The sequence below is a fragment of the Triturus cristatus genome, chromosome 8, assembly GCF_964204655.1.
Source record: "Triturus cristatus chromosome 8, aTriCri1.1, whole genome shotgun sequence".
NCBI lineage: Eukaryota > Metazoa > Chordata > Amphibia > Caudata > Salamandridae > Triturus > Triturus cristatus.
The window spans coordinates 1,615,686,434-1,615,712,436 of NC_140591.1; the positions used below are offsets into that span (position 1 = coordinate 1,615,686,434).

General features: G+C 49.1%; 1 protein-coding gene across 12 annotated transcripts in view; it reads right to left on the bottom strand.

The window, feature by feature from the left end:
* The window catches only part of ARFIP2 (ARF interacting protein 2), a 286,324-nt gene that overhangs the window by 83,998 nt on the left and 176,323 nt on the right, over positions 1–26,003 (bottom strand). For all 12 annotated transcript variants that reach the window (XM_085623546.1, XM_085623544.1, XM_085623542.1 and 9 more), the window contains exon 3: positions 10,273–10,381. In XM_085623546.1, the coding sequence (XP_085479672.1) occupies positions 10,273–10,381 (109 nt within the window). The remainder of the gene's footprint in view (positions 1–10,272; positions 10,382–26,003) is intronic.

The following is a 26,003-nucleotide window of genomic DNA, read 5'->3' on the forward strand; positions in this document are numbered from 1 at the left end:
ACTGGAGCTGAGCTAAACAGACTCTTATGAAAGAGTAATACCAAAGGAGGGCACGAGTGGGATAACATTCAGAGAATGGTATCACTTACTGAGAGTCAAAGGTCTTACTGGGTTCACAACTTAATGGTTCATCCAGTTCAACTTTTTCCCTGCATTCTGTTATTTGATATATTTTATTAATAACTAACACAAGAACAACAATATCAGATCAACAAGAAAATATAACTGGCCTTCTTACGATATTCATACATAGGTGTCGGGAGAGTAAGTTATGCAAACTCTGTATTCATTCTGTGTACATGTGAAGCCATATTTGAACCATACAAAACAAAGGCATGAGTGCGCTCTGACAAATGTGACTTCTTGAGAAAATGCATACAGCACTGCTCCGCATCTAGGTTCAAGAATTCCACAGCCTCAGACAAGCGCTGGAAAGCTGTGTTCACTCTGCAGCTTACAGATGTCCTCACATGAGAGTATAATGGATGTGAAAAGCTAGTTGCACTGCACAACAAACAACTGTCATCAGAGGAGAATACAAAGACGCTTGACAACTGCAGTTGCACAGTACTACCAACAGAAGTCCTCATGGAAGAGGGCAATTGAGATGGAAATCAACGGTTGTGCTGTTCTACCAACAGAGATCCTTAAAGTAGAGTGCAATGGAGATGGAAAGCTGCAGTAGTGCTATACTACCAACAGAGGCCCTCGCTGAAGAGGACAATGGAGATGAAAGCTGAAGCTGCACTGTTCTACCAACTGAGGCCCTCACAGAAGAGCAAAATGGAGATAGCAAGCTGCAGTTGAGCTATTCCCCCCAACAGAAGTCCTAATGGAGAGGGAAAGCAACAGTTGTGCTATACTACCAACAGAGGTCCTCATAGAAGAGTTTAATGGAGATGGAAAGCTGCAGTGGCACTATACTACCAACAGAGGTCCTCATAGAAGAGTTTAATGGAGATGGAAAGCTGCAGTGGCACTATACTACCAACAGAGGTCCTCATAGGAGAGTTTAATGGAGATGGAAAGCTGCAGTTACGCTATTCCACCAACAGAGGTCCACATAAAAGAGATCAATGAAGATGGAAAGCTGCAGTTGCACTATACTACCAACAGAGGTCCTCATAGAAGAGTTCAATGGAGATGGAAAGCTGCAGTTGCGCAATTCCACCAACAGATGTCCTCACAGAGTGCAATGGAGATGGAAAGCTGCAGTTATGCTATTCCACCAACAGAGGTCCTCATAGAAGAGGTCAATGGAGATGGAAAGCTGCAGTTGCACTATACTACCAACCAAGGTCCTCACAGAGTGAACTGGAGCTGGAAAGCAGCAGTTGCGCAATTTCACCAACAGATGTCCTCACAGAGTGCACTGGAGCTGGAAAGCAGCAGTTGCGCAATTTCACTAACAGATGTCCTCACAGAGTGCAATGGAGATGAAAAGCTGCAGTTGCGCTATACTACCGAGAGAGGTCCTCATAGAAAAGTAATATGAAGACAGAAAGCTGCAGTTGTGCTATTCCACCAACAGAGGTCCTCATAGAAGAGTTCAATGGAGTTGGAAAGCTGCAGTTGTGCTATTCCACCAACAGAGGTCCTCATAGAAGAGTTCAATAGAGTTGGAAAGCAGCAGTTGTGCTATAATACCAACAGAGGTTCTCACAGAAGAGTTCAATGGAGATACAAAGCTGCAGTTGTGCTATACTACCAACAGATGTCCTCACAGAAGAGTTCAATGGAGATGGAATGCTGCAGTTGTGCTATGCCACCAACAGATGTCCTCACATTAGAGTGCAATGGAGATGGAAAGCAGCAGTTGTGCTATACTGCCAACAGAGGTCCTCGTAGAAAAGTACAATGGAGATACAAAGCTGCAGTTGCACCATAGTACCAACAGATGTCCTCACAGAAGAGTGCAAAGTATATGGAAAGCTGCAGATCATCGCAGAACAGTGCATTAGAGATGGAAAGCTGAAGCCGCACTATTCTACCAACGGAGGTCCTCGTAGAAGAGTACAATGGATATAGAAAGCTGCAGTTGCACTATACTACCAACAGATGTCCTCACAGAAGAGTGCAAAGTATATGGAAAGCTGCAGATCATCGCAGAACAGTGCATTAGAGATGGAAAGCTGAAGCCGCACTATTCTACCAACGGAGGTCCTCGTAGAAGAGTACAATGGATATAGAAAGCTGCAGTTGCACTATACTACCAACAGATGTCCTCACAGAAGAGTGCAAAGTATATGGAAAGCTGCAGATCATCGCAGAACAGTGCATTAGAGATGGAAAGCTGAAGCCGCACTATTCTACCAACAGAGGTCCTCGTAGAAGAGTACAATGGCACAAACCATTAAACGTACACTCTGAAAGAGCGAGTTCTGCAAAAAGCACACAACATTGACATCTTGAGAAAATATAGTACTGCTTTGCATTTAGGTCCAAGTTTTCATGAAACAAGTCCAATAAACAACCATATTAACTTCTACAAGATCATATTTGCAATGGACTGACTTCCACCATTAAACTTCTCTTTTCTCTTTTAGGAATAGCCCCCATAGAGTAAGGCCACTGCACAACTATTCTGGGATATATCTAACATTCTGAAATGTTTACACACAATGAATACGTGTAACATCAGTGTATCACATGCAAGGGCTGCAAAGCTTCTGCAGGTCCTCACGTTATTACCAGAGGTCCCTCTCAGTTCAGATACAATTGCTTGAAATGAGAATCACAAAGCTGAGGGGGTATGCCTTCAACCTAAAACTGTGCATCTACACTCTTGCTCCTCGAAAGATTGTGCTTGTTTTTCTAAAGGATATATATATATATATATATATATATATACCAAAGCTGGTTGGTTGCGATGGGACACCATTGCAAATTACAATAAACAGCGGGAGTGCTATGGAAATCGTTGATGACACCCTCCTACACATACAGCCTACAAGTCACTGGGAAGTGCAAGTGTCTAAAAAGTTCTAGTCTTAGGGATCTATTTTTTAGGTGTATGTATACATGGGCAAGGGCGAACAGCTGAAGAGGGCTGGTCCCTTAACCTATACTTTATACAGTGGTGGGAGGGAGCATTATTTGAGTGACGTTTGAACAGACAGATTTGCCAAAGAGTGCAGATTAGGAGCCTCTGTATATGTATACATCTTGTATGATAATTTTGGGGAAACAGGAGGCTGGCAAAACAGCTAAAGCGGTCTTTAGGCCAGGCCTGAAAAATCAGGGGTGCCAATGGAAGGAAACGTCATCAGCCATGACAACTTGATCACAAAATCACAAATTTACAAAAGAGCAAATGGGAGGAGATTGTGGCACCAACAATGACAACCAGTGCTTAATTTGTAAGAGAATATGTCCTGGTGCCCAAGGCACTGCTCAGAAGACTGCAGCCGGTCCTATTAAACGTTGCATGATGGATACCAAGACTGCGTAGTGAAAGTTTGCCACATGTCTCCCCAGTCTGGAATACAATGAAGCATGGAGTAGATAGATAACCAGTTAGGACTGGCACGAGCCTCCATAGCATTGTGTAGAAAGGAGTGTGGGGTAATCATATAATATAAGAGGACTGGTGGAGGATCTGCACTTCTTTAATCTGAAAGGGAGGATACCTGCACTTCTTTAATCCGAAATGGAGCGTACCTGCACTTCTTTAAGCCAAAAGGGAGGATACCTGCACTTCTTTGTTCCGAAAGGGAGGGTACCTACACTTCTTTAATCTGAAAGGGAGGGTACCTGCACTTCTTTGTTCGAAAAGGGAGGATACCTGCACTTCTTTAATCTGAAAGGGAGGGTACCTGACTTCTTCATCTGAAAGGGAGGGTACCTGCACTTCTTTAATCCGAAATGGAGCGTACCTGCACTTCTTTGAGCCAAAAGGGAGGGTACCTGCACTTCTTTATTGCGAAAGGGAGGATACCTGCACTTCTTTAATATGAAAGGGAGGGTACTTGCACTTTTTAATATGAAAGGGGGGGTACCTGCACTTTAATCTGTAAGGGAGGGTACCTGCACTTCTTTAATCTGAAAGGGAGGGTACCTGCACTTCTTTAACCTGAAAGGGAGGGTACCTGCACTTCTTTAATCTGAAAGGATGTGAGTGAAAGAAGGAAGGGACATCTTTAAGCAGACACGGAGGGTACCTGCACTTCTTTAATCTGAAAGGGAGGGTACCTGCACTTCTTTGTTCCGAAAGGGAGGGTATCTGCACTTCTTCAATCTGAAAGGGAGGATACCTGACTTCTTTATCTGAAAGGGAGGGTACCTGCACTTCTTTAATCCGACATGGAGCGTACCTGCACTTCTTTAATCCAAAATGGAGCGTACCTGCACTACTTTGAGCCAAAAGGGAGGACACCTGCACTTCTTTGAGCCAAAAGGGAGGATACCTACACTTCTTTAATCTGAAAGGGAGGGTATCTGCACTTCTTTGTTCGAAAAGGGAAGGTACCTGCACTTCTTTAATCTGAAAGGGAGGTTACCTGCACTTCTTTAATCCAAAATGAGGGACCTGCACTTCTTTGTTCCGAAAGCGAGGTTACCTGCACTTCTTTGTTCCGAAAGGCAGGGTACCTGCACTTCTTTAATCTGAAAGGGATGGTACCTGCACTTCTTTGTTCCGAAAGGGAGGGTACCTGCACTTCTTTAATCTGAAAGGGAGGGTACCTGCACTTCTTTGTTCCGAAAGGGAAGGTACCTGCACTTCTTTAATCTGAAAGGGAGGGTACCTGCACTTCTTTAATCCGAAATGGAGCGTACCTGCACTTCTTTGAGCCAAAAAGGAGGATACCTGCACTTCTTTGTTCCGAAAGGGAGGGAACCTACACTTCTTTAATCTGAAAGGGAGGGTACCTGCACTTCTTTGTTCAAAAAGGGAAGGTACCTTCACTTCTTTAATTTGTAAGGGAGGGTACCTGACTTCTTTATCTGAAAAGGAGGGTACCTGCACTTCTTTAATCCGAAATGGAGCGTACCTGCACTTCTTTAAGCCAAAAGGGAGGATACCTGCACTTCTTTGTTCCGAAAGGGAGGGTACCTACACTTCTTTAATCTGAAAGGGAGGGTACCTGCACTTCTTTGTTCGAAAAGGGAGGATACCTGCACTTCTTTAACCTGAAAGGGAGGGTACCTGACTTCTTCATCTGAAAGGGAGGGTACCTGCACTTCTTTAATCCGAAATGGAGCGTACCTGCACTTCTTTGAGCCAAAAGGGAGGGTACCTGCACTTCTTTATTGCGAAAGGGAGGATACCTGCACTTCTTTAATCTGAAAGTGAGGGTACCTGCACTTCTTTAATATGAAAGGGAGGGTACTTGCACTTTTTAATATGAAAGGGAGGGTACCTGCACTTCTTTAACCTGAATGGGAGGGTACCTGCACTTCTTTAATCTGAAAGGGAGGGTACCTGCACTTCTTTAACCTGAATGGGAGGGTACCTGCACTTCTTTAACCTGAAAGGGAGGGTACCTGCACTTCTTTAACCTGAAAGGGAGGGTACCTGCACTTCTTTGTTCCGAAAGGGAAGTTACCTGCACTTCTTTAATCTGAAAGGGAGGGTACCTGACTTCTTCATCTGAAAGGGAGGGTACCTGCACTTCTTTAATCCGAAATGGAGCGTACCTGCACTTCTTTGAGCCAAAAGGGAGGGTGCCTGCACTTGTTTAATCTGAAGAGGGGGGGAGTTCCTGAACTTCTTTAATCGGAAAGGGAGGGTATCTGCTCTTCTTTTATATGAAAGGGGGAGGGCGATTACCTGCACTTATTTAATCTGAAAGCGAGGGTACCTGCAGCTGTTTAATCCGAAAGGGAGGATATTATCACTTCTTTAATCGGAGAGGGAGAGTATTTCCACTTCCTTAATTGGAAAGGGAGGGTACCTACACTTCTTTAAACCGAAAGGGAGGGTAGCTGAACATCTTTAATCTGAAGAGGATGGTACCTGCACTTCTTTAAACTGGGAGGGTACCTGAACTTTTTTAAACCGAAAGGGAGGGTTACCTGCACTTCTTTAATCTGAAGAGGGAGAGGAGGGAGAACCTGCACTACTTTAATCGGAAAGGAAGGGTAGCTTCACTTCTTTACTCTGAAAGGGGAGAGGGGTACCTGCACTTCTTTAATCCAAAAGGGAGGGTACATCCACTTCTTTAATCTGAAAGGGAGGGTACATCCACTTCTTTAATCTGAAAGGGAGGGTACATCCACTTCTTTAATCTAAAAGGGAGGATACCGCCACTTCTTTAATCTGAAAGGAAGGGTACCTACCTGCACTTCTTTAATCTGAAAAGGGGAGTGGGGGTACCTGCACCTCTTCAATCTGAAAGGGGAAGGGGGGGGCGGGGTACCTGCACTTCTTTAAGGCAACACAGAGGGTACCTGCAGTTCTTTAAACTGAAATGGAGAGCACCTTCACTTCTTTAATCCAAAAGGGAGGGTACTTGCAATTTTTGATACGAAAGGGAAGGTACCTGCACTTCTTTAATCTGAAAAGGAGGGTACCTGCACTTCTTTAATACAAAAGGGAGGGTATCTCCACTTCTTTAATCTGAAAGGGAAGGTACCTGCACGTCTTTAATCTGAAAGGGGGGGTACCTGACTTCTTTAATCTGAAATGGGGTTACCTGCACACCTTTATTCTGAAATGGAGGGTACCTCCACGTATTTAATCCGAAAGGAAGGGTACCTAACATTTCTTTGATCTGAAAGGGGGAGGGGTGGCTACCTGCACTTCTATAATCTGAAAGGGGAAGTGGGGGGTTCCCTTCACTTCTTTAATAAGAACTGGAGGTACCTGCACTTCTTTAATCTGAAAGGGGGTGCCTTCACTTCTTTAATATGAAAGGGGGGTACCTGCACCTCTTTAATCTAAAAGGGGGGTACCTGCACATCTCTATTCTGAAAGGGGAAGTACCTGCACTTCTTTATTGTGAAGAGGAGGGTACATGCACTTTTCGGCAGGATATCAGTCTTTATGATGGGGAAGTACTGGCAATTCTAAGCAGGATACAGGCACACTGGGACAGTGAGCACCGACACCTCTCAAAAGAATACAGGTACTTAGGAATAGTGAGCACCAGCACTTCTCAGTAGGATACAGGTACTCTGGGACAGTGAGGACCAGCACTTCTCAGTAGGTTACAGGTACTCGGAGACAGTGAGTACTGGCACTTCTCAATAGGATACAGGTACTCTGGAACAGTGAGTACCGGCACTTCTCAGTAGGATACCGATACTCTGGGACAGTGAGGACCAGCACTTTTCAGTAGGATACAGGTACTCTGGGACAGTGAGGACCAGCACTTCTCAGTAGGATACAGGTACTCAGGGACAGTGAGTACCGGCACCTCTCAACAGGATATAGGTACTGTGTTCCTTTTGGTCTAGCTCTGTACAGTACTGTCTGTGTTAGTTTTGGTCTAGCTCTGTACAGTACTATCTGTGTTCTAGCTCTGTACAGTACTGTCTGTGATCCTTTTGGTCTAGCTCTGTACAGTACTGTCTGTGTTCTAGCTCTGTACAGTACTGTCTGTGTTCCTTTTGGTCTAGCTCTGTACAGTACGGTCTGTGTTCTAGCTCTGTACAGTACTGTCTGTGTTCCTTTTGGTCTAGCTCTGTACAGTACGGTCTGTGATCCTTTTGGTCTAGCTCTGTACAGTACTGTCTGTGTTCTAGCTCTGTACAGTACTGTCTGTGTTCCTTTTGGTCTAGCTCTGTACAGTACGGTCTGTGTTCCTTTTGGTCTAGCTCTGTACAGTACTGTCTGTGTGCCTTTTGGTCTAGCTCTGTACAGTACAGTCCCTGTTGCCAGTGCTTTTGTCATAGCTCTTACAGTACTTAATTTTTCTTTTGTTTTAGCTCAGTACAGTACTGTCTGTGTTCCTTTTGGTCTAGCTCTGTACAGTACTGTCTGGGTTCCTTTTGGTCTAGCTCTGTACAGTACTGTCTGTGTTCTAGCTCTGTACAGTACTGTCTGTGTTCCTTTTGGTCTAGCTCTGTACAGTACTGTCTGTGTTCCTTTTGGTCTAGCTCTGTACAGTACTGTCTGTGTGCCTTTTGGTCTAGCTCTGTACAGTACAGTCCCTGTTGCCAGTGCTTTTGTCCTAGCTCTTACAGTACTTAATTTTTCTTTTGTTTTAGCTCAGTACAGTACTGTCTGTGTTCCTTTTGGTCTAGCTCTGTACAGTACTGTCTGGGTTCCTTTTGGTCTAGCTCTGTACAGTACTGTCTGTGTTCTAGCTCTGTACAGTACTGTCTGTGATCCTTTTGGTCTAGCTCTGTACAGTACTGTCTGTGTGCCTTTTGGTCTAGCTCTGTACAGTACAGTCCCTGTTGCCAGTGCTTTTGTCCTAGCTCTTACAGTACTTTATTTTTCTTTTGTTTTAGCTCAGTACAGTATTGTCTATGTTCCTTTTGTTCCATCCCTGTCCAGCATTCTCCCTTTTATCCCTTTGTTCTGAGATCTGTACAGTACTGTCTCTGATCCAGCTAAGCGGAGTCCTTATGTTCTAGATCTCTACAGTACTGTTCAGAGATGCCACGTGATTAGTACTATCTAGAACAGGTGTCTCCAGCCAGCCGATTGCAAGTTAATTTTTAACCACGACCTGCAATAAGTGAGTGGTGCATTTTCTTTTAAAGTTAAGGAAACGCAATGTGTATTTTACATTATTATCAGGCTGCAGATAGCAGGGCCTGGTAATGAGCAGGGCTCCACTCAGACGTATGCCCCATGTGGGTCACAGAGTTTCAGAACTACAGCACTGAGGCATTTAACTCTAAAAAAAAAAAATTTAAGTTGTCCTCAAAATTGGAGCATGAGAACAAAATTATATTTTTTTAATGCTTCTAAATGCGAGAAAACTAAAATGAAAAGCTAACTTGATGATTAAGTTAACTCTACATTTAAATTTTCTCCCCTTCCAAAGTGTTGCATTTACACATAAGTAAGTAAGTAAGTAATTTTATTAGCATAGTTACTTAAAACCATTGCTATACAAAATAAATTAAGAACAGGTATGGTAAAAATACAATTCTAAGTAAAATCAGAATAAAATTGTGCACTTCATGTTAGTAGGGTTATTTCTTCTTTCTCGGCATTTACACATAAGCAGGCATCTTGCTCCCGGTGGCTGGTAGACACAGTGCATATTTTTCACTGAAAAATGCTGCCAATTTCTTTTAAACGAGAGAAACTTAAAGTGAAGAAAAATGTTTCTATGAAACATTGTCTTCATGTTTTTCTCTACTTTAAATTAAGCCAATTAAGTCCTAATGTGTTATGAAGCATGTTTCATCACTTTAAATTCCTCACATTTAAACAAATGACTGTATACTATTTTCCTGTTATAAAAATGGCACCCTGTCTTCAGGCAACTGGGAGTAATAGGCCTCCTGTTTGCAAAGACACTTTGACATGGGAGAACATTAAAATGATGAGTTTTATGTAATGCATATAAACACAAAGTTAACTCTTTAGTTTAATTTTCTCCTATTTCAAAGTGTCGCATTTACACACAGCTGGCATCTTGTTCCCAGAGGCTAGTAGACACAATGCCATATTTATAACTGAAAAATATAGCCAATTTTTTTAAACCAGAGAAATTTTAAGTGCAGAAAAATGTTCCATCAAGTGCAGAAAAAAGTTCCTTATTAGGAACATTTTTGAAGAACATTTTTCCGCACTATAAATTTCTCCCAATTAAAAAACAAATGGTTGTATGTTTGTGTTGTACATGTAATGGTGCCACATATGGCGAAAGGTAAGCCGTGTGCCAAAAGTACATATGAAAAGGGCTCTCAGTCACCCATACACATATATCCCATTCATTCACACACATTCATATATCCCCACAGATCATGCAGACACACATGGTAGTCCTATCATTGTACCCCTAGCCACAGTATTTTTCTCAAACCATAGTTTCGAGCTCCGTGGACATTAGGTTCAAAGTCAATGAAGCTGGGCGGCGGGGGGTAGTATGGTAACAATGCGCAAGTTACTTAGCCTTCAGTAGCTCACAACAATTTTGACTGATGCGAAGTATCTCTCATTACAGAAAAGATTGGAGACCTGTGATCTATATTATAGGATCCTAGCTGTTTTCATGACTTAAATGGGGGTTGTTCTCCGGCAGGATCTGTAGGCCTCAAAGGGACATTACTAGGTTCGAAACTGGACGACTGAAAACCCACAGGACAGAACCTCCACCTCTGCCTTAGGATGGCCTGCAGAGCTCTAGGTACCACTATCACACTCACCTTTGATGTTCCCCGTAGGTATGATGCCTTCCGTCGTCCCCCCGTAGCCTCCTGAGACGATGCTGGTCTCGTTCAAGTTGGGCCCGGAAACCATCACTTGCTGCAGGTCCTACAACCAGCAAGAACAGAAACAGTTATTGGCGACCACTCAAGGTGAGCTCCTGCTGGACATGCCTACCTGGAGCATGAAACTGAACATACCAGCTGTACACTGCACACACCTGTGCATGATCACCCAGCACATGCAAGATAAGGTGATTGAGAGCAACAAGGCACTACTAGCACTGCTGGTGTTCTGGACTATTATCGTGCGCCTCACCAAAGTATCACAGGAAATGGAAGAAAGACTGCAGAATGTGGTGCACTTGTGTGTACAATGCAAGGCGCTAGGGTGTGGGATACAACAAGGCGCTACTAGCCCTGCTGGGGAGAAAGACTATCAACGTGCGCCTCAGCAAAGTATCACAGGCAATGAAAGAAAGACTGTAGAACAGGCGTCTCCAACCAGTCGATCGCGACCAGAAGCATGCAGAAGCCTCCAGAGTAGCTCCCAGCTTTGAGTTCATTTTTAACCACGAGCTGCAATAAGTAAGTGGTGCATTTTCTTTTAAAGTTAAGGAAAGGCAATGTGTATTTTACATTATTATCAGGCTGCAGATAGCAGAGCCTGGTAATGAGCCGGGCTCCACTCGGATTGATGACCTATGTGGGTCACAGAGGTTCAGAACTCAAGCACTGAGGAATTGAATGCTTAAATAAAACTTTCTCCCAACTCAATATTGAAGCATGAGAACAAAATGATATTTGTGAATGCTTTTAAATACCAGAAAATTAAAATGAAGAGTTAACTTAATGATTATGTTAAGTTTTAATTTTAATTTTTTCCCTTTCCAAAGGATCACATTTACAAACACCAGCCAATGGCTGGTAGACACAGTGTCATATTTATATCTGAAAAATACAGCCATTTTTTTTTAACGGGAGGAATGTAAAGTGCAGAAAAATGTTCCTTATTAGGAACATTTTTAAAGAACATATTTTTGTACTTTTTCTCCCATTTAAAAAAACAATGGTTGTATGTTTGAGTTCGCACATGCAAGGGTGCAACATATGGAGAAAGGTAAGCCCTGTGCCATAAGTACATACGACACAGGCTCTCAGTTACCCATACACATATCCCATTCATTCACACAGACGTTCATACGTCCCCACAGATTATGCACTCACTGGGGCTCATTGCAGCCCTATCATTGTGCCTCTAGTCACAGTATTTTGACTTTTGCTTAAACCATAGTTTCAAGCTCCGCGGACATTAGGTTTAAGGTGAATGAAGCTGGGCAGGGGGTGGGGGGGGTCTGCAAGAGGTTCCCCTCTGGAAGAAATGCCAGCCTGCCCAAATACACCAAAGAGTTGGCAAGCTAAGGGCTAAGGTTGCGTTTCGGAGGGAGTAGCCCCTTTTAAGTTAGGCTCCTGCCCTTGGGCCATCCTGGCAGGGTGAAGTCACCCCTCCTCCCTCCAGCAGACCCTTTGATCCCCTTCTGGGAGCACTTGTCCCCTCTTAGCAGGAGGACAGCAGGGTGTCTCAGTTGATAACTACTGTGGTCAACTAGAAGGGGCTACTAGAAATCGGGGGCAAGAAATGTGGGACTTTCTAAAGTCACTTTTGCAATAAAAGTTACTTTAAAACTGACTTCAGCAATAAGTCGGGTTAATTAGCTCTGGGTACACTTTGTACCATATACTATGGACTTAGAGGCAAGTTAAACACGCCAATCGGGGATTATCAAATTGCACGTGGAACTCTGAGGGCTCAGAGCACATGCACAGCGGCCTGGCCAGCCGGGCCCTGTGCACTTCAGAGTCCACAAAACCAGCAGCGTCAGTCGAAAAATGGGAAAAGGGGCGGGGAGGGGGTGACATACATAAGGAGGCGCTTTCTTACACACTGGGTTACAAGCTGCTAAAATCAGTAACCACCACAAGGGCACCAGAAGACACAGAGGTAACAGGACTGCCCGTACTCGATGCTTCCCCTTGATGGGGGGGGGGGTAAAAATGCTTCAGAAATTATTTCATGAAGGGGCGATGCAGGTGATGCTGAAAGCGGCTATCACAGGGAGCCCCACAGCCGGGACGGCCTCGCAGGGAGCCCCACAGCCGGGACGGCCTCACAGGGAGCCCCATAGCCGGGACGGCCTCACAGGGAGCCCCACAGCCGGGACGGCCTCACAGGGAGCCCCACAGCCGGGACGGCCTCACAGGGAGCCCCACAGCCGGGACGGCCTCGCAGTGACACCCACAGTCACCCCAACAGCTCAGGGCTCCATGATTAAAGGGGTGGCCCCTCCAGTCACCTCCTGATCTCTCACAAAGATTCTGACACCAACGGCCTGATACGGTCAAATGACACCCAAGAGGGTCAAGAGGAGCCGACACCGTAAACCCTCTAAAATGGGCGCACTCTTTGAGAAGACGGGTGTGAGCTGGGGAGGGTTCTGTGTCCTGCAGGGACCCTCGGGGCTGAGGCCCAGGAGAGGCGGCCTGGGCTCGCCCAAGACGAGGAGGGCTGCTCCGGGGCGGCTAGACCATGGCGCACCCCGGAACACGGGCGAACAATAGGGTCCCTGTAGGAGTGGCCGTCGGCCAGTGGGGGCTTCGATGCCCCTGACCTGGCCCTGGCAGGCCTTTCAAGAGTTGGTTTGCGGAAGCACTAGGGGCTGAGGACAATGGGCGCTATGAGGTCCTTGCTCTCAGATCCTTGACCTTTGACAGGCCGTGGGCGCTGTCAGCTTCCAGGCACTGTTAAAGGGGAGCTGTGAGAGGTGACCATCAAGGGCACAGGGCATCCTGCCCCCGCGCCCACACCCCAGAGCACGGCCAGAGGCTCTAGTCATGAGCTCCAGCCGGTAGCCAGAGGTCAGTAGCCACTCGCCCACAGCCCTGCCGGACAATGCGCCTCAGTCTGCTGGTCAGTGCTGGACGCCAGGGAGCTTTATTTAATAACTCAAAGACATCCAGCAGCACCCTGCAAGCAGCACTACCGGTCTGGAACCACAAACCACCCCAGCAGCGGCTACACCATGCACCAGCAAGGCACCCTGCACTACCGGTCTGAAACCACAAACCACCCCAGCAGCGGCTACACCATGCACCAGCAAGGCACCCTGCACTACCGGTCTGGAACCACAAACCACCCCAGCAGCGGCTACACCATGCACCAGCAAGGCACCCTGCACTACCGGTCTGGAACCACAAACCACCCCAGCAGCGGATATACCGTGCACTAGCAAAGCACCCTGCACTACCGGTCTGGAACCACAAACCACCCCAGCAGCGGCTCTACCGTGCACCAGCAAAGCACCCTGCACTACCGGTCTGGAACCACAAACCACCCCAGCAGCTGCTACACCGTACACCAGCAAGGTCACCCTGCACTACCGGTCTGGAACCACAAACCACCCCAGCAGCGAATATACCGTGCACTAGCAAAGCACCCTGCACTACCGGTCTGGAACCACAAACCACCCCAGCAGCGGAGATACCGTGCACCAGCAAGGCCACCCTGCACTACCGTTCTGGAACCACAAACCACCCCAGCAGCGGCTCTACCGTGCACAAGCAAAGCCACCCTGCACTACCGGTCTGGAACCACAAACCACCCCAGCAGCGGCTCTACCGTGCACCAGCAAGGCCACCCTGCACTACCGGTCTGGAACCACAAACCACCCCAGCAGCGGCTCTACCGTGCACCAGCAAGGCCACCCTGCACTACCGGTCTGGAACCACAAACCACCCCAGAAGCAGCTCTACCGTGCACCAGCAAGGCCACCCTGCACTACCGGTCTGGAACCACAAACCACCCCAGCAGCGGCTCTACCGTGCACCAGCAAGGCCACCCTGCACTACTGTTCTGGAACCACAAACCACCCCAGCAGCGGCTCTACCGTGCACCAGCAAGGCCACCCTGCACTACCGGTCTGGAACCACAAACCACCCCAGCAGCGGCTCTACCGCGCACCAGCAAGGCCACCCTGCACTACCGGTCTGGAACCACAAACCACCCCAGCAGCGGCTCTACCGTGCACCAGCAAGGCCACCCTGCACTACCGGTCTGGAACCACAAACCACCCCAGCAGCGGCTCTACCGCGCACCAGCAAGGCCACCCTGCACTACCGGTCTGGAACCACAAACCACCCCAGCAGCGGCTCTACCGTACACCAGCAAAGCCACCCTGCACTACCGGTCTGGAACCACAAACCACCCCAGCAGCGGCTCTACCGTGCACCAGCAAGGCCACCCTGCACTACCGTTCTGGAACCACAAACCACCCCAGCAGCGGCTCTACCGTGCACCAGCAAGGCCACCCTGCACTACCGTTCTGGAACCACAAACCACCCCAGCAGCGGCTCTACCGTGCACCAGCAAGGCCACCCTGCACTACCGGTCTGGAACCACAAACCACCCCAGCAGCGGAGATACCGTGCACTAGCAAAGCACCCTGCACTACCAGTCTGGAACCACAAACCACCCCAGCAGCGGCTCCACCGTACACCAGCAAGGCACCCTGCACTACCGGTCTGGAACCACAAACCACCCCAGAAGCAGATCTACCCTGCACTAGCAAAGCACCCTGCACTACCGGTCTGGAACCACAAACCACCCCAGAAGCGGATCTACTGTGCACCAGCAAAGAACCCTGCACTATGGTTCTGGAACCACAAACCACCCCAGCAGCGGATCTACCGTGCACCAGCAAGGCACCCTGCACTACCAGTCTGGAACCACAAACCATCCCAGAAGCGGATCTACCGCGCACCAGCAAAGCACCCTGCACTACCGGTCTGGAACTACAAACCACCCCAGAAGCGGATCCACCGTACACCAGCACAGCACCCTGCACTACCGGTCTGGAACCACAAACCACCCCAGCAGCGGCTCCACCGTACACCAGCACAGCACCCTGCACTACCGGCCTGGAATCACAAACCATCCCAGAAGCGGATCTACCGTGCACCAGCAAAGCACCCTGCACTAACGGTCTGGAACCACAAACCACCCCAGAAGCAGATCTACCGTGCACCAGCAAGGCCACCCTGCACTACCGTTCTGGAACCACAAACCACCCCAGCAGCGGCTCTACCGTGCACCAGAAAGGCCACCCTGCACTACCGGTCTGGAACCACAAACCACCCCAGCAGCGTCTCTACCGCGCACCAGCAAGACCACCCTGCACTACCGGTCTGGAACCACAAACCACCCCAGCAGCGGCTCTACCGTGCACCAGCAAAGCACCCTGCACTACCGGTCTGGAACCACCCCAGCAGCTGCTACACCGTACACCAGCAAGGCCACCCTGCACTACCGGTCTGGAACCACAAACCACCCCAGCAGCGGCTCTACCGTGCACCAGCAAGGCACCCTCCACTACCGGTCTGGAACCACAAACCACCCCAGCAGCGGCTCTACCGTGCACCAGCAAGGCCACCCTGCACTACCGGTCTGGAACCACAAACCACCCCAGCAGCGGAGATACCGTGCACTAGCAAAGCACCCTGCACTACCAGTCTGGAACCACAAACCACCCCAGCAGCGGCTCCACCATACACCAGCAAGGCACCCTGCACTACCGGTCTGGAACCACAAACCACCCCAGCAGCGGCTCTACCGTGCACCAGCAAGGCCACCCTGCACTACCGGTCTGGAACCACAAACCACCCCAGAAGCAGATCTACCCTGCACTAGCAAAGCACCCTGCACTACCGGTCTGGAACCACAAACCACCCCAGAAGCGGATCTACCGTGCACCAGCAAAGAACCCTGCACTATGGTTCTGGAACCACAAACCACCCCAGAAGCGGATCCACCGTACACCAGCACAGCACCCTGCACTACCGGTCTGGAACCACAAACCCCCCCAGCAGCGGCTCCACCGTACACCAGCACAGCACCCTGCACTACCGGCCTGGAATCACAAACCATCCCAGAAGCGGATCTACCGTGCACCAGAATAGCACCCTGCACTACCGGTCTGGAACCACAAACCTCTCCAGAAGCAGATCTACCATGTACCAGCAAAGCACCCTGCACTACCGGTCTGGAACCACAAACCACCTCAGAAGCAGGTCTACCGTGCACCAGCAAAGCACCCTGCACTACCGGTCTGGAACCACAAACCACCCCAGAAGCAGATCTACCGTGCACCAGCAAAGCACCCTGCACTACCGGTCTGGAACCACAAACCACCCCAGAAGCGGCTCCACCGTACATCAGCAAGGCACCCTGCACTACCGGTCTGGACCCACAAACCACCCCAGCAGCGGATATACCGTGCACTAGCAAAGCACCCTGCACTACCGGTCTGGAACCACAAACCACCCGCAGCAGGGGAGATACCGTGCACTAGCAAAGAACCCTGCACTACCGGTCTGGAACCACAAACCATCCCCAGAAGCAGATCTACTGTGCACCAGCAAAGCACCCTGCACTACAGGTCTGGAACCACAAAGCACCCCAGCAGCGGCTCCACCGTGCACCAGCGAAGCACCCTGTACTACCGGTCTGGAACCACAAACCACCCCAGAAGGTGCTCCACCGTACACCAGCACAGCACCCTGCACTACCGGTCTGGAACCACAAACCACCCCAGAAGCAGATCTACCGTGCACCAGCAAAGCACCCTGCACTACCGGTCTGGAACCACAAACCACCCCCGCAGCGGCTCCACCGTACACCAGCAAGGCACCCTGCACTACCGTTCTGGAACCACAAACCACCCCAGCAGCGCATATACCGTGCACTAGCAAAGCACCCTGCACTACCGGTCTGGAACCACAAACCACCCCAGAAGCAGATCTACCGTGCACCAGCAAAGCACCCTGCACTACCGGTCTGGAACCACAAACCACCCCAGAAGCAGATCTACCGTGCACCAGCAAAGCACCCTGCACTACCGGTCTGGAACCACAAACCACCCCAGAAGCAGATCTACCGTGCACCAGCAAAGCACCCTGCACTACCGGTCTGGAACCACAAACCACCCCAGAAGCGGCTCCACCGTACATCAGCAAGGCACCCTGCACTACCGATCTGGAAGCACAAACCACCCCAGCAGCGGATATACCGTGCACTAGCAAAGCACCCTGCACTACCGGTCTGGAACCACAAACCACCCCCAGCAGGGGAGATACCGTGCACTAGCAAAGAACCCTGCACTACCGGTCTGGAACCACAAACCATGCCCAGAAGCAGATCTACCGTGCACCAGCAAAGCACCCTGCACTACCGGTCTGGAACCACAAACCACCCCAGAAGCAGATCTACCGTACACCAGCAAGGCACCCTGCACTACCAGTCTGGAACCACAAACCATCCCAGAAGCGGATCTACCGTGCACCAGCAAAGCACCCTGGACTACCGGTCTGGAACCACAAACCACCGCAGAAGCGGATATACCGTGCACCAGCAAAGCACCCTGGACTACCGGTCTGGAACCACAAACCACCCCAGAAGCGGTTCCACCGTACACCAGCAAAGCACCCTGGACTACCGGTCTGGAACCACAAACCACCCCAGCAACGGATCTACCGTGCACCAGCAAGACACCCTGCACTACCGGTCTGGAACCACAAACCACCCCAGCAGCGGCTCCACCGTACACCAGCCCTCAGGGACTACGGGTGGCTAACCTTAACACCCACTTCCTACAGAAGCATAATCTCCAAGTCTTTTCGCTCCTCCAAGATGACTCCCTGGACATTCTAGGGGTCACAGAAACTTGGCTTGAAGACTCCTCAACCCCGGACATGGTAGCAGCCCTGCCCCTGAACTATGCTGCCCTCTGGCATAATAGACCAGGCAGCACTGGGGGGGGAGGGGTGGGGGGAGTTGCGATCCTGTACAACCAACAGCTAAAGACCGAGACCCTATGCGCAGAAAATATCGAGGATGCAGATGTTTTGGGATCTAAGATCTGCTCCCAGACTACCTGCCTAATCATACTGGTAGTCTACCGCCCCCCAAGTTCATTGAGCTCTTTACCGAGTTAGTCAAAGATCTCCATTTCCGGTATCAATGTATCCTGGTGATGGTTGACTTCAACTACCACTGGGATCAAATACCCAAAGTAGGCCAGGCCAAACAGTTGGATGAGGCACTGGCTACTCTGGAACTCAGACAACTGGTAAACGCCCCCACCCACGATAAGGGCCACATTCTTGACTTAGTCTGGACTACCCACCCATCAGCCAGCCTAATGGATATCAGTCCATGCGCATGGTCTGACCACCATCTAATCAGAGGCCTCTTTCCACCCACGAGATGAACAGTCCACCCTCCCCCCCGGAGCTGAAAGTGTTGCGGGGATGGAATAAAATAAAAGAAGGTGACCTGCTTAAAATTCTACATGAATCAGCCCCTCCAAGACTAAAACAGGGAAATCTTGACCAAGAAAGTGTTTCCCTCTCAATGAGGCTCAAGATTGCAATCGATATAGTAGCTCCTGCACGCAGGGAAAGAGCGAGGAACAAAGGCAAAGGGGCCTCTTGGTTTGATGAGACTCTAAGAAAGAAGAAACAAACCTTACGCCAGTTCGAGAGAGCCTGGCGTACAGCTTACACCCAGGTGCTCTGGTAAACATAAAACAATGTTCGCAGCCTATAAAAAAGCGATTATAACAAGGAAGGCAGAATAATATGAATCTAGGATCCTGACCGCAGACAATACACAAGAGTAGACCTTTCGGATTCTAAAAGAGCTGAGGCAGTCTCAACAACAGAAACCCCCACAGGCCCTGAAGACTGTAACAAGTTCCAGTCCTACCTTTAAAAAAAAGTCAAGGACCTCTTGACAGACATCCACCTTTCCCCTCATTGTCCACTGCTCCCTGGTATTGCCCCTCCCCCACATGCTTACGACAAACCCCTCATCGTCTTCCCAAAGCTCAACCATGACTCACTGACCCTCCTAATAGGCCGGGTCAAGTCAGGGTCACCAGCTGACCCCTGCCCACCGAGGGTATTCTGTATGGCGATCCCGGGGGTAGAGAGCTAGGCTCTCGACCTACTAAATCGGTCTCTTGAATTTGACAATGTACCGACCGACTTTAAGGAAGCATGAGTCATTCCCCTTCTGAAAAAACCAGGGGCAGACGCGAAGAACCTTAGAAATTTTAGGCCAATGTCCCAGCTCCCTTTTTAGGTCTCGCTGAGCCAAAGGCTCGAAGAGACATTTTATATGTGGGATTTTCAAAGTGCTACCCACAGTCTTTTGGCTGGCCTAAACCTTGAGTGCACGATCACATGCATGTGCACAGCTGCTCCCACTCCCCCCTCCCTTCTCCCTTCTCTATAGCTTTCTTTCACTTTAGCTGCTTTGACCCTTGCATTCCCCCCTCCCTTCTCACCCAGCCCTTTGATGCTCTGCTCGATTACTTTCTCTTTCGCCGCTTTGATGTTTGATTTTTTTTTATAGGTACAGAAATAACAGCCCCGTTAAGTTACTTTAAGCTTCTGTGTTCACACACGTCATAACACTGCAAAAAACAAACAAATGTCGGCGATGATTTCAAAGCTTTTTGTTAAGCTCGTTGGTACAGAAATAACAGCCCCGTTAAGTTACTTTAAGCTTCTGTGTTCACACACGTCATAACACTGCAAAAAACAAACAAATGTCGGCGATGATTTCAAAGCTTTTTGTTAAGCTCGGACCGCGCTTGTTTTTGTAGGTATAGAAATAACAGCACCGTAAAGTTGCTTTAAGCTTCTATGTTCACACACGTCGTAACGCTGCAAAAAATAAACAAAAGTCGGCGATGATTTCAAAGCTTTGTGTTAAAAACGAAGGCACTTTGCTTGTAGGTGTGTACCCCTCCAACTAACTTTGAAGTTCAAAAGACACCGAGGTTTCCGTAATTATGCATGCGCTGCTTCGAGCACTTCAGTAGTTATAGGAATTGGTGTAAGGCTGTTCTGCCGGGTCTCCATGCAATGTGGGAGTCTCGTAATGTGTGCAAAGATATGTGTCGCTCAATAGATCAGAAAGTTGCAAAACAATATTTACACATCTGTGTCAAGGAATTATCATAGAAGCATCTCGAGCCGTGGCGAAATGAGGCTTCTCACCTCTTTCTTCTACCTCCAGGATAGCGCGTTGCTAGGGATCCGGTTTTAGTTGCAGCGCACAGTTTAGAGAGATATCCGTCATTAACAGGCTGCTAGGTACAGAGTGTACTGCTTGCTACATCCTGACCAAACGGCTGTACATGGAAATGAATTTCAAAGCAAATGCAAGGAATGCTGCTTTATTAGAGAAAGCAACAGACAAGAAGGACGATAGACTTAAAATAAAAATGTATCTAAGTACAGTGTTAAATAAGTGATTGCCATGTGAATAAATAAACAAATAAATGCAACGCTGCAAGTCGGCGATGATTTCAGAACTTTGTGTTAAGCTCGGACCGCACTTGTTTGAGTGTAGGACGAGGTTGAGTCACACTTTGGGCTAGTATAGCACACTGATTGCTTTGTTGACAGTCTCGTAGCGCTGTACATAAAGCTGTTGCTCCCGCGGACCATGCTCCTCCGCTTCCTCCCTGGTCTACACCATACACGTATATGCGTATCTCTAGGTCCTTGCTTTATTTATTTGCAATTTTATATAGCGGAAACTCGACCCAAAGGTATTGGAGCGCTTTACGTGACTTTCAGTTACATTAGACAAGGTTGCATTTATTTTTGAGGCACAGGGAGATTAAATGATTTCCTCGGATCAGGACGCCGAGACTAGAACCTGTGACCACAGTTCCAAGGTAGACAGCGCTGACCGTGACGCCACATCCCTCTCCCAGTGCCTCTCTGGAGCAGCTATGACGTCAGGCCCCTACTTACCTCACCCACCCCCAATTTACATTGTGATGCAAACCCCGGCGAAAGAAACCACCATTTACGAGCCCGAAACTTGCTAAACTCAATGCTGGGAGCCGCTGTTGGTGTCCTCTTACAGCTCATAAAGGAGGGCGGGATGAGTGTAGGACGAGGTCGAGTCACACTTTGTGCTAGTATGGCACACTAATTGCTTTGTTGACGGTCTCGTAGCGATGTACATAAAGCTGTTGCTCCCGCTAACCCTGCTCCTCCGCTTCCGCCCTGGTCTGCCAGTTCCACCATATACGTATATGCGTGTCTCTAGGTCCTTGCTTTATATATTTGCAATTTTATATGGTGCGAACTCGACCCGAAGGTATTGGAGCGCTTTACGTGAGTTTCAGTTACATTAGACAAGGTCGCATTTATTTTTTAGGCACAGGGAGATTAAATGATTTCCTCGGATCAGGACGCCGAGACTAGAACCTGCGACCACAGTTCCAAGGTAGACCGCGCTGGCCGTGACGCCACATCCCTCTCCCAGTGCCTCTCTGGAGCAGCTATGACGTCACTATACGTGTGACACCTTGAACTCGTTTCTAGCAATTATAATGCTCTAGGACGAATGTTTACCTAAAGTGCATAGAAATTCACTCAGACTTTAATACATTCACATCTCTCTTTAATTTGCTACATATTGTGATATCTCAATTTTTGAATACCTCTGGTAACATCCCATCAGATTTTTGTCAAACATTCCAGTACAATTTTGTTTGTATCTGTAATCTTTTATCGTAAGGATAAGTCTGTCATTTTCAAGAAATCTTCTGCATATGCACAAGGTTAAAATAAGCATGTATGGTGAGAAAAGCACCAAGTAGGAAAGCGTCGAACCCGTATCAAATTGAAAAGAGAAGAGAAAATAGATGAACATAGTGAATTACCTCATATCACTGTTTTCCCACTCTGTCATTGGGCTTTCCTAATGCATCTACGAGCCCAACATGCATGTTTCAAACATGTGGCATCAGGGCTTTAAGTGGAGTGAAAAAATGAGGGGGGCTCTCAAAGGGGTGTGGCCAATGTATTTAAGGGTGTGGCTTAAAAAAACTATCTGTAGTTAGCATAGTGTGCCGCACGACCTGTATTTTTCTGTCATTACATCTAGATATAGGATATTTCGACGCCTCGTCAGGAGTAGTACGCGCTACATAAATGCAATTATAATTACAATACTACGAGTAACATCATACCTACAACAAGTCAGGACGCTTGGCTTTGTCAATGTTTGTTAGTTGCATAAGATATATAAGCAGCAATTATGGCTTGTAAATTAGTGAAAAAACTTCCACTTAAAGCCCTGGTGACACGACCACAACAATGTTGCTGCTCCTGAGTTTCAAAAACAGAAGGGAAATCCCGAGAGAAAATGACGCTCTTTAAAGGATTTACCTTCCCCCTACAACGCTCACCTGCCAAGACATGATGCCGTAACTTCTCCACTAGTAAGAAGTGAGCAGTGTGAGCAGGCGCACATCGATGTGCCTGCTTTCACTACAGTCTGGAAAAAAATGGATCGCCAGTGCCTCGGCACAAAACAGAGCCCGAAGGAGACCTGTTTCGAGGCCTCCTTTAAACAAGCATTTGCAATGCAATAGGTCTCGCATTTACGCGAGTTTAAGCTATTGGCATTGTAAATGACGATGCCTTTTATTTATGTTTGAAAAACGAAAACACAAATAAAAGGCATTGTTATTTGCAATGTGAATAGCTCAAACTCGCGTAAATGCGAGACCTATTGCATTGTAAATGCTTGTTTGTCAAAGGTGCTGGAACAGCACGTGCTGAAGAACAAGTTACTTACCTTCGGTAACGATGTATCTGTAAGAAACATTAGTTAGTTAGATTCCTCACCTTAGAATATCCCCAGGCGTCAGACTGGATCCGGAAGATTTTTCGTCAGCAATACCCCTTGCGCGTCGCTAGGCGTCGTCTGCGGCTCCGCGTCCGTCGTCGGCGTCGTGCGCCGGAATGACGTCGGAGTACTTAGACGCCGCCCTCGCGCGCTGACGTCAGTTCTTGTACATAGCTTTCCGCGCCAGGAACGCAGAGCCATGCAAAGACCGACACTGGTGCCAAAAATAAAATCTAGGGGCCTGAAAAGGATAACCTTAACCCTAGATGTCAGTTCGCAGAACGGGGAGGATGGGTGGGTCGGTGAGGAATCTAACTAACTAATGTTTCTTACAGATACATCGTTACCGAAGGTAAGTAACTTGTTCATCTGAAAGAAACACGTTAGTTAGATTCCTCACCTTAGAATAGATACCCAAGCAATACCATCCCCGGTGGTGGGTCTGCGAACCAAGATCACACCAGAAAGTCCTGGAGGACAGAACGGCCAAAGAAGCCATCCCTCCGGACTTGGCTGTCAAGGCAATAATGCCTGGCAAACGTGTGTAGCGAAGCCCACGTCGCCGCCTGACAGATATCCTGCAAAGGGACACCCCGTCCCAAAGCAGTAGTAGCCGCTGTGGCCCGAGTAGAGTGGGCGCGCAGCCCAACAGGAGGGTCCTTTTTTGCCAAGGAGTAACAAATTTTGATGCACAAAACGACCCACCGAGAGATGGTCCGTTTGTGCACAGCTTTCCCCTTCTTAGCACCCACGTATCCAACGAAAAGTTGGTCGTCCACCCGGAACTGCTTTGTGCGGTCCAAATAAAAGGAGAGCGCACGTTTTGGGTCCAGACGGTGGAGCCTCTCTTCCTCTTTGGAAGGATGCCGAGGCGGAAAGAAGGTGGGCAAGGTGACAGACTGCCCAAGATGAAATGGAGTCACCACTTTCGGAAGAAAGGAGGGACGAGGCCGAAGGACAACCTTGTCCGGATGAACAGAGAGAAAAGGAGGCTTTGAAGATAAAGCCTGGAGCTCACTCACCCGTCTAGCCGAGGTGATGGCTACCAGAAAAGCAGTCTTAAGCGTCAGCAGACGAAGAGGACAATTATGAAGAGGCTCAAAGGGAGCACACATTAGAAATGTGAGAACAAGATTCAAGTCCCACTGAGGCATTACAAAAGGGACAGGAGGGAACGTGTGAGTAATGCCTTTTAGAAAGCGTGTAACTACAGGGGACTTGAAAAGAGAAGGCTGATCAGGAAACCGCAAGAAGGCAGAGATGGCAGCAAGATAACCTTTCAGGGTGCCCAGGGCAGAGCCCTGCCGGGCTAAAGAAAGAAGAAACAGTAGAACCTCAGAAAGAGGGGCGGAAAGGGGATCCACAGCCTTTGCTGTGCACCATGCCACAAATTTGTTCCACCGGCAGGCGTATACCGTCTTTGTGGAGGGACGCCTGGCTGCCAGAATGATATCACAGACTTCAGGAGGCAAGTCAAATGGCATCAACTGCCGCCGCTCAATCTCCACGCATGGAGGTGGAGGCTGGACAGGTTCGGGTGGAGGACCGTCCCCTGCTGCTGCGACAGAAGATCCTCCCGAAGTGGCAGACGTATCGGAGGATCGGTCAACATACTGAGTAGCTCGGGATACCAGTACCTTCGTGCCCAATCCGGAGCCACCAAGATGACTTGGGCCTGGTCGCGCCTGATCTTCTTCAGCACTCTGGGCAGAAGTGGTATAGGCGGAAAGGCGTACAACAGACCACAACTCCACTCGCGACGAAAAGCGCCGCCGAGCGAGTGCCGCCTTGGAAATTCCAACGCGCAGAACTGCTGACATTGCGCGTTCTCGTCGGTGGCGAATAGATCTAACCAAGGCTCTCCCCACTGCTGAAAGAGACCTTGCGCCACTTCGGAGTTCAGACGCCATTCGTGATCCATCATGCACCGGCGGCTGAGTTCGTCTGCTCTGGCGTTCAGAGAGCCTGCCAGATGTTGAACCACTAGGGTGACGCCCTGGTGTTCCAGCCACGTCCAGAGGCGCAGAGCCTCCTGACAAAGGGTCCACGACCCCACCCCGCCTTGTTTGTTGCAATACCACATGGCGGTGGTGTTGTCTGTGAACACCTGCACGACACTTCCCCTGACAGAGGGAAGGAAGGCTTTCAGTGCAAGTCGGATCGCTCTCAACACCAACAGGTTGATGTGGAGACGAGACTCCGCCGGAGACCAGAGGCCTCTGATCTCCGCCTCTCCCATATGGCCACCCCATCCCAGGAGGGACGCATCCGTCACTACGACATGCTCCGGTAGGGGAAGGGAGAGGCTCTTGCCCTTGACCCAATCGCGGTCTGTGAGCCACCACTGCAACTGCTGTGCAGTGCCCTCCGAGATCAAGACATGGTCGGACAGGTTGCCGTGATGCTGGGCCCACTGAAACTTCAGGTCCCACTGCAGAGCCCGCATGCGCCGCCTGGCGTGATGCACTAGTAGGATGCAGGAGGCCATCAGCCCCAGAAGCCGCAACACTAACCTGACCGAAACCCAGGATAGAGGCCGAAAGATGGGAATCAGGGCCTGTATATCCCGGACCCGCTGTTCCGGCGGATAGACCCGGAACTGCGCCGAATCGAGAACCGCTCCGATGAAGAGGAGCTTCTGAGAGGGACTCAAGTGTGACTTCGGCACGTTGATGGAAAATCCCAGCAAATGCAGGAGATCCGCCGTAGTCTGGAGGTGGGAGACGACTGTCTGGGGCGAGCCCGCCTTCAACAACCAGTCGTCGAGATAGGGGAAGACTGGAACCCCTGATCTGCGCAGATGAGCTGCGACCCCCGCCATCACTTTCGTGAACACCCGAGGGGCACTGGTGATGCCGAAGGGGAGCACGGTAAACTGAAAGTGCTCTTGGCCCACCGTGAACCGCAGGTAACGCCGGTGGGCCGGCAGGACGGGGATGTGGAAATATGCGTCCTG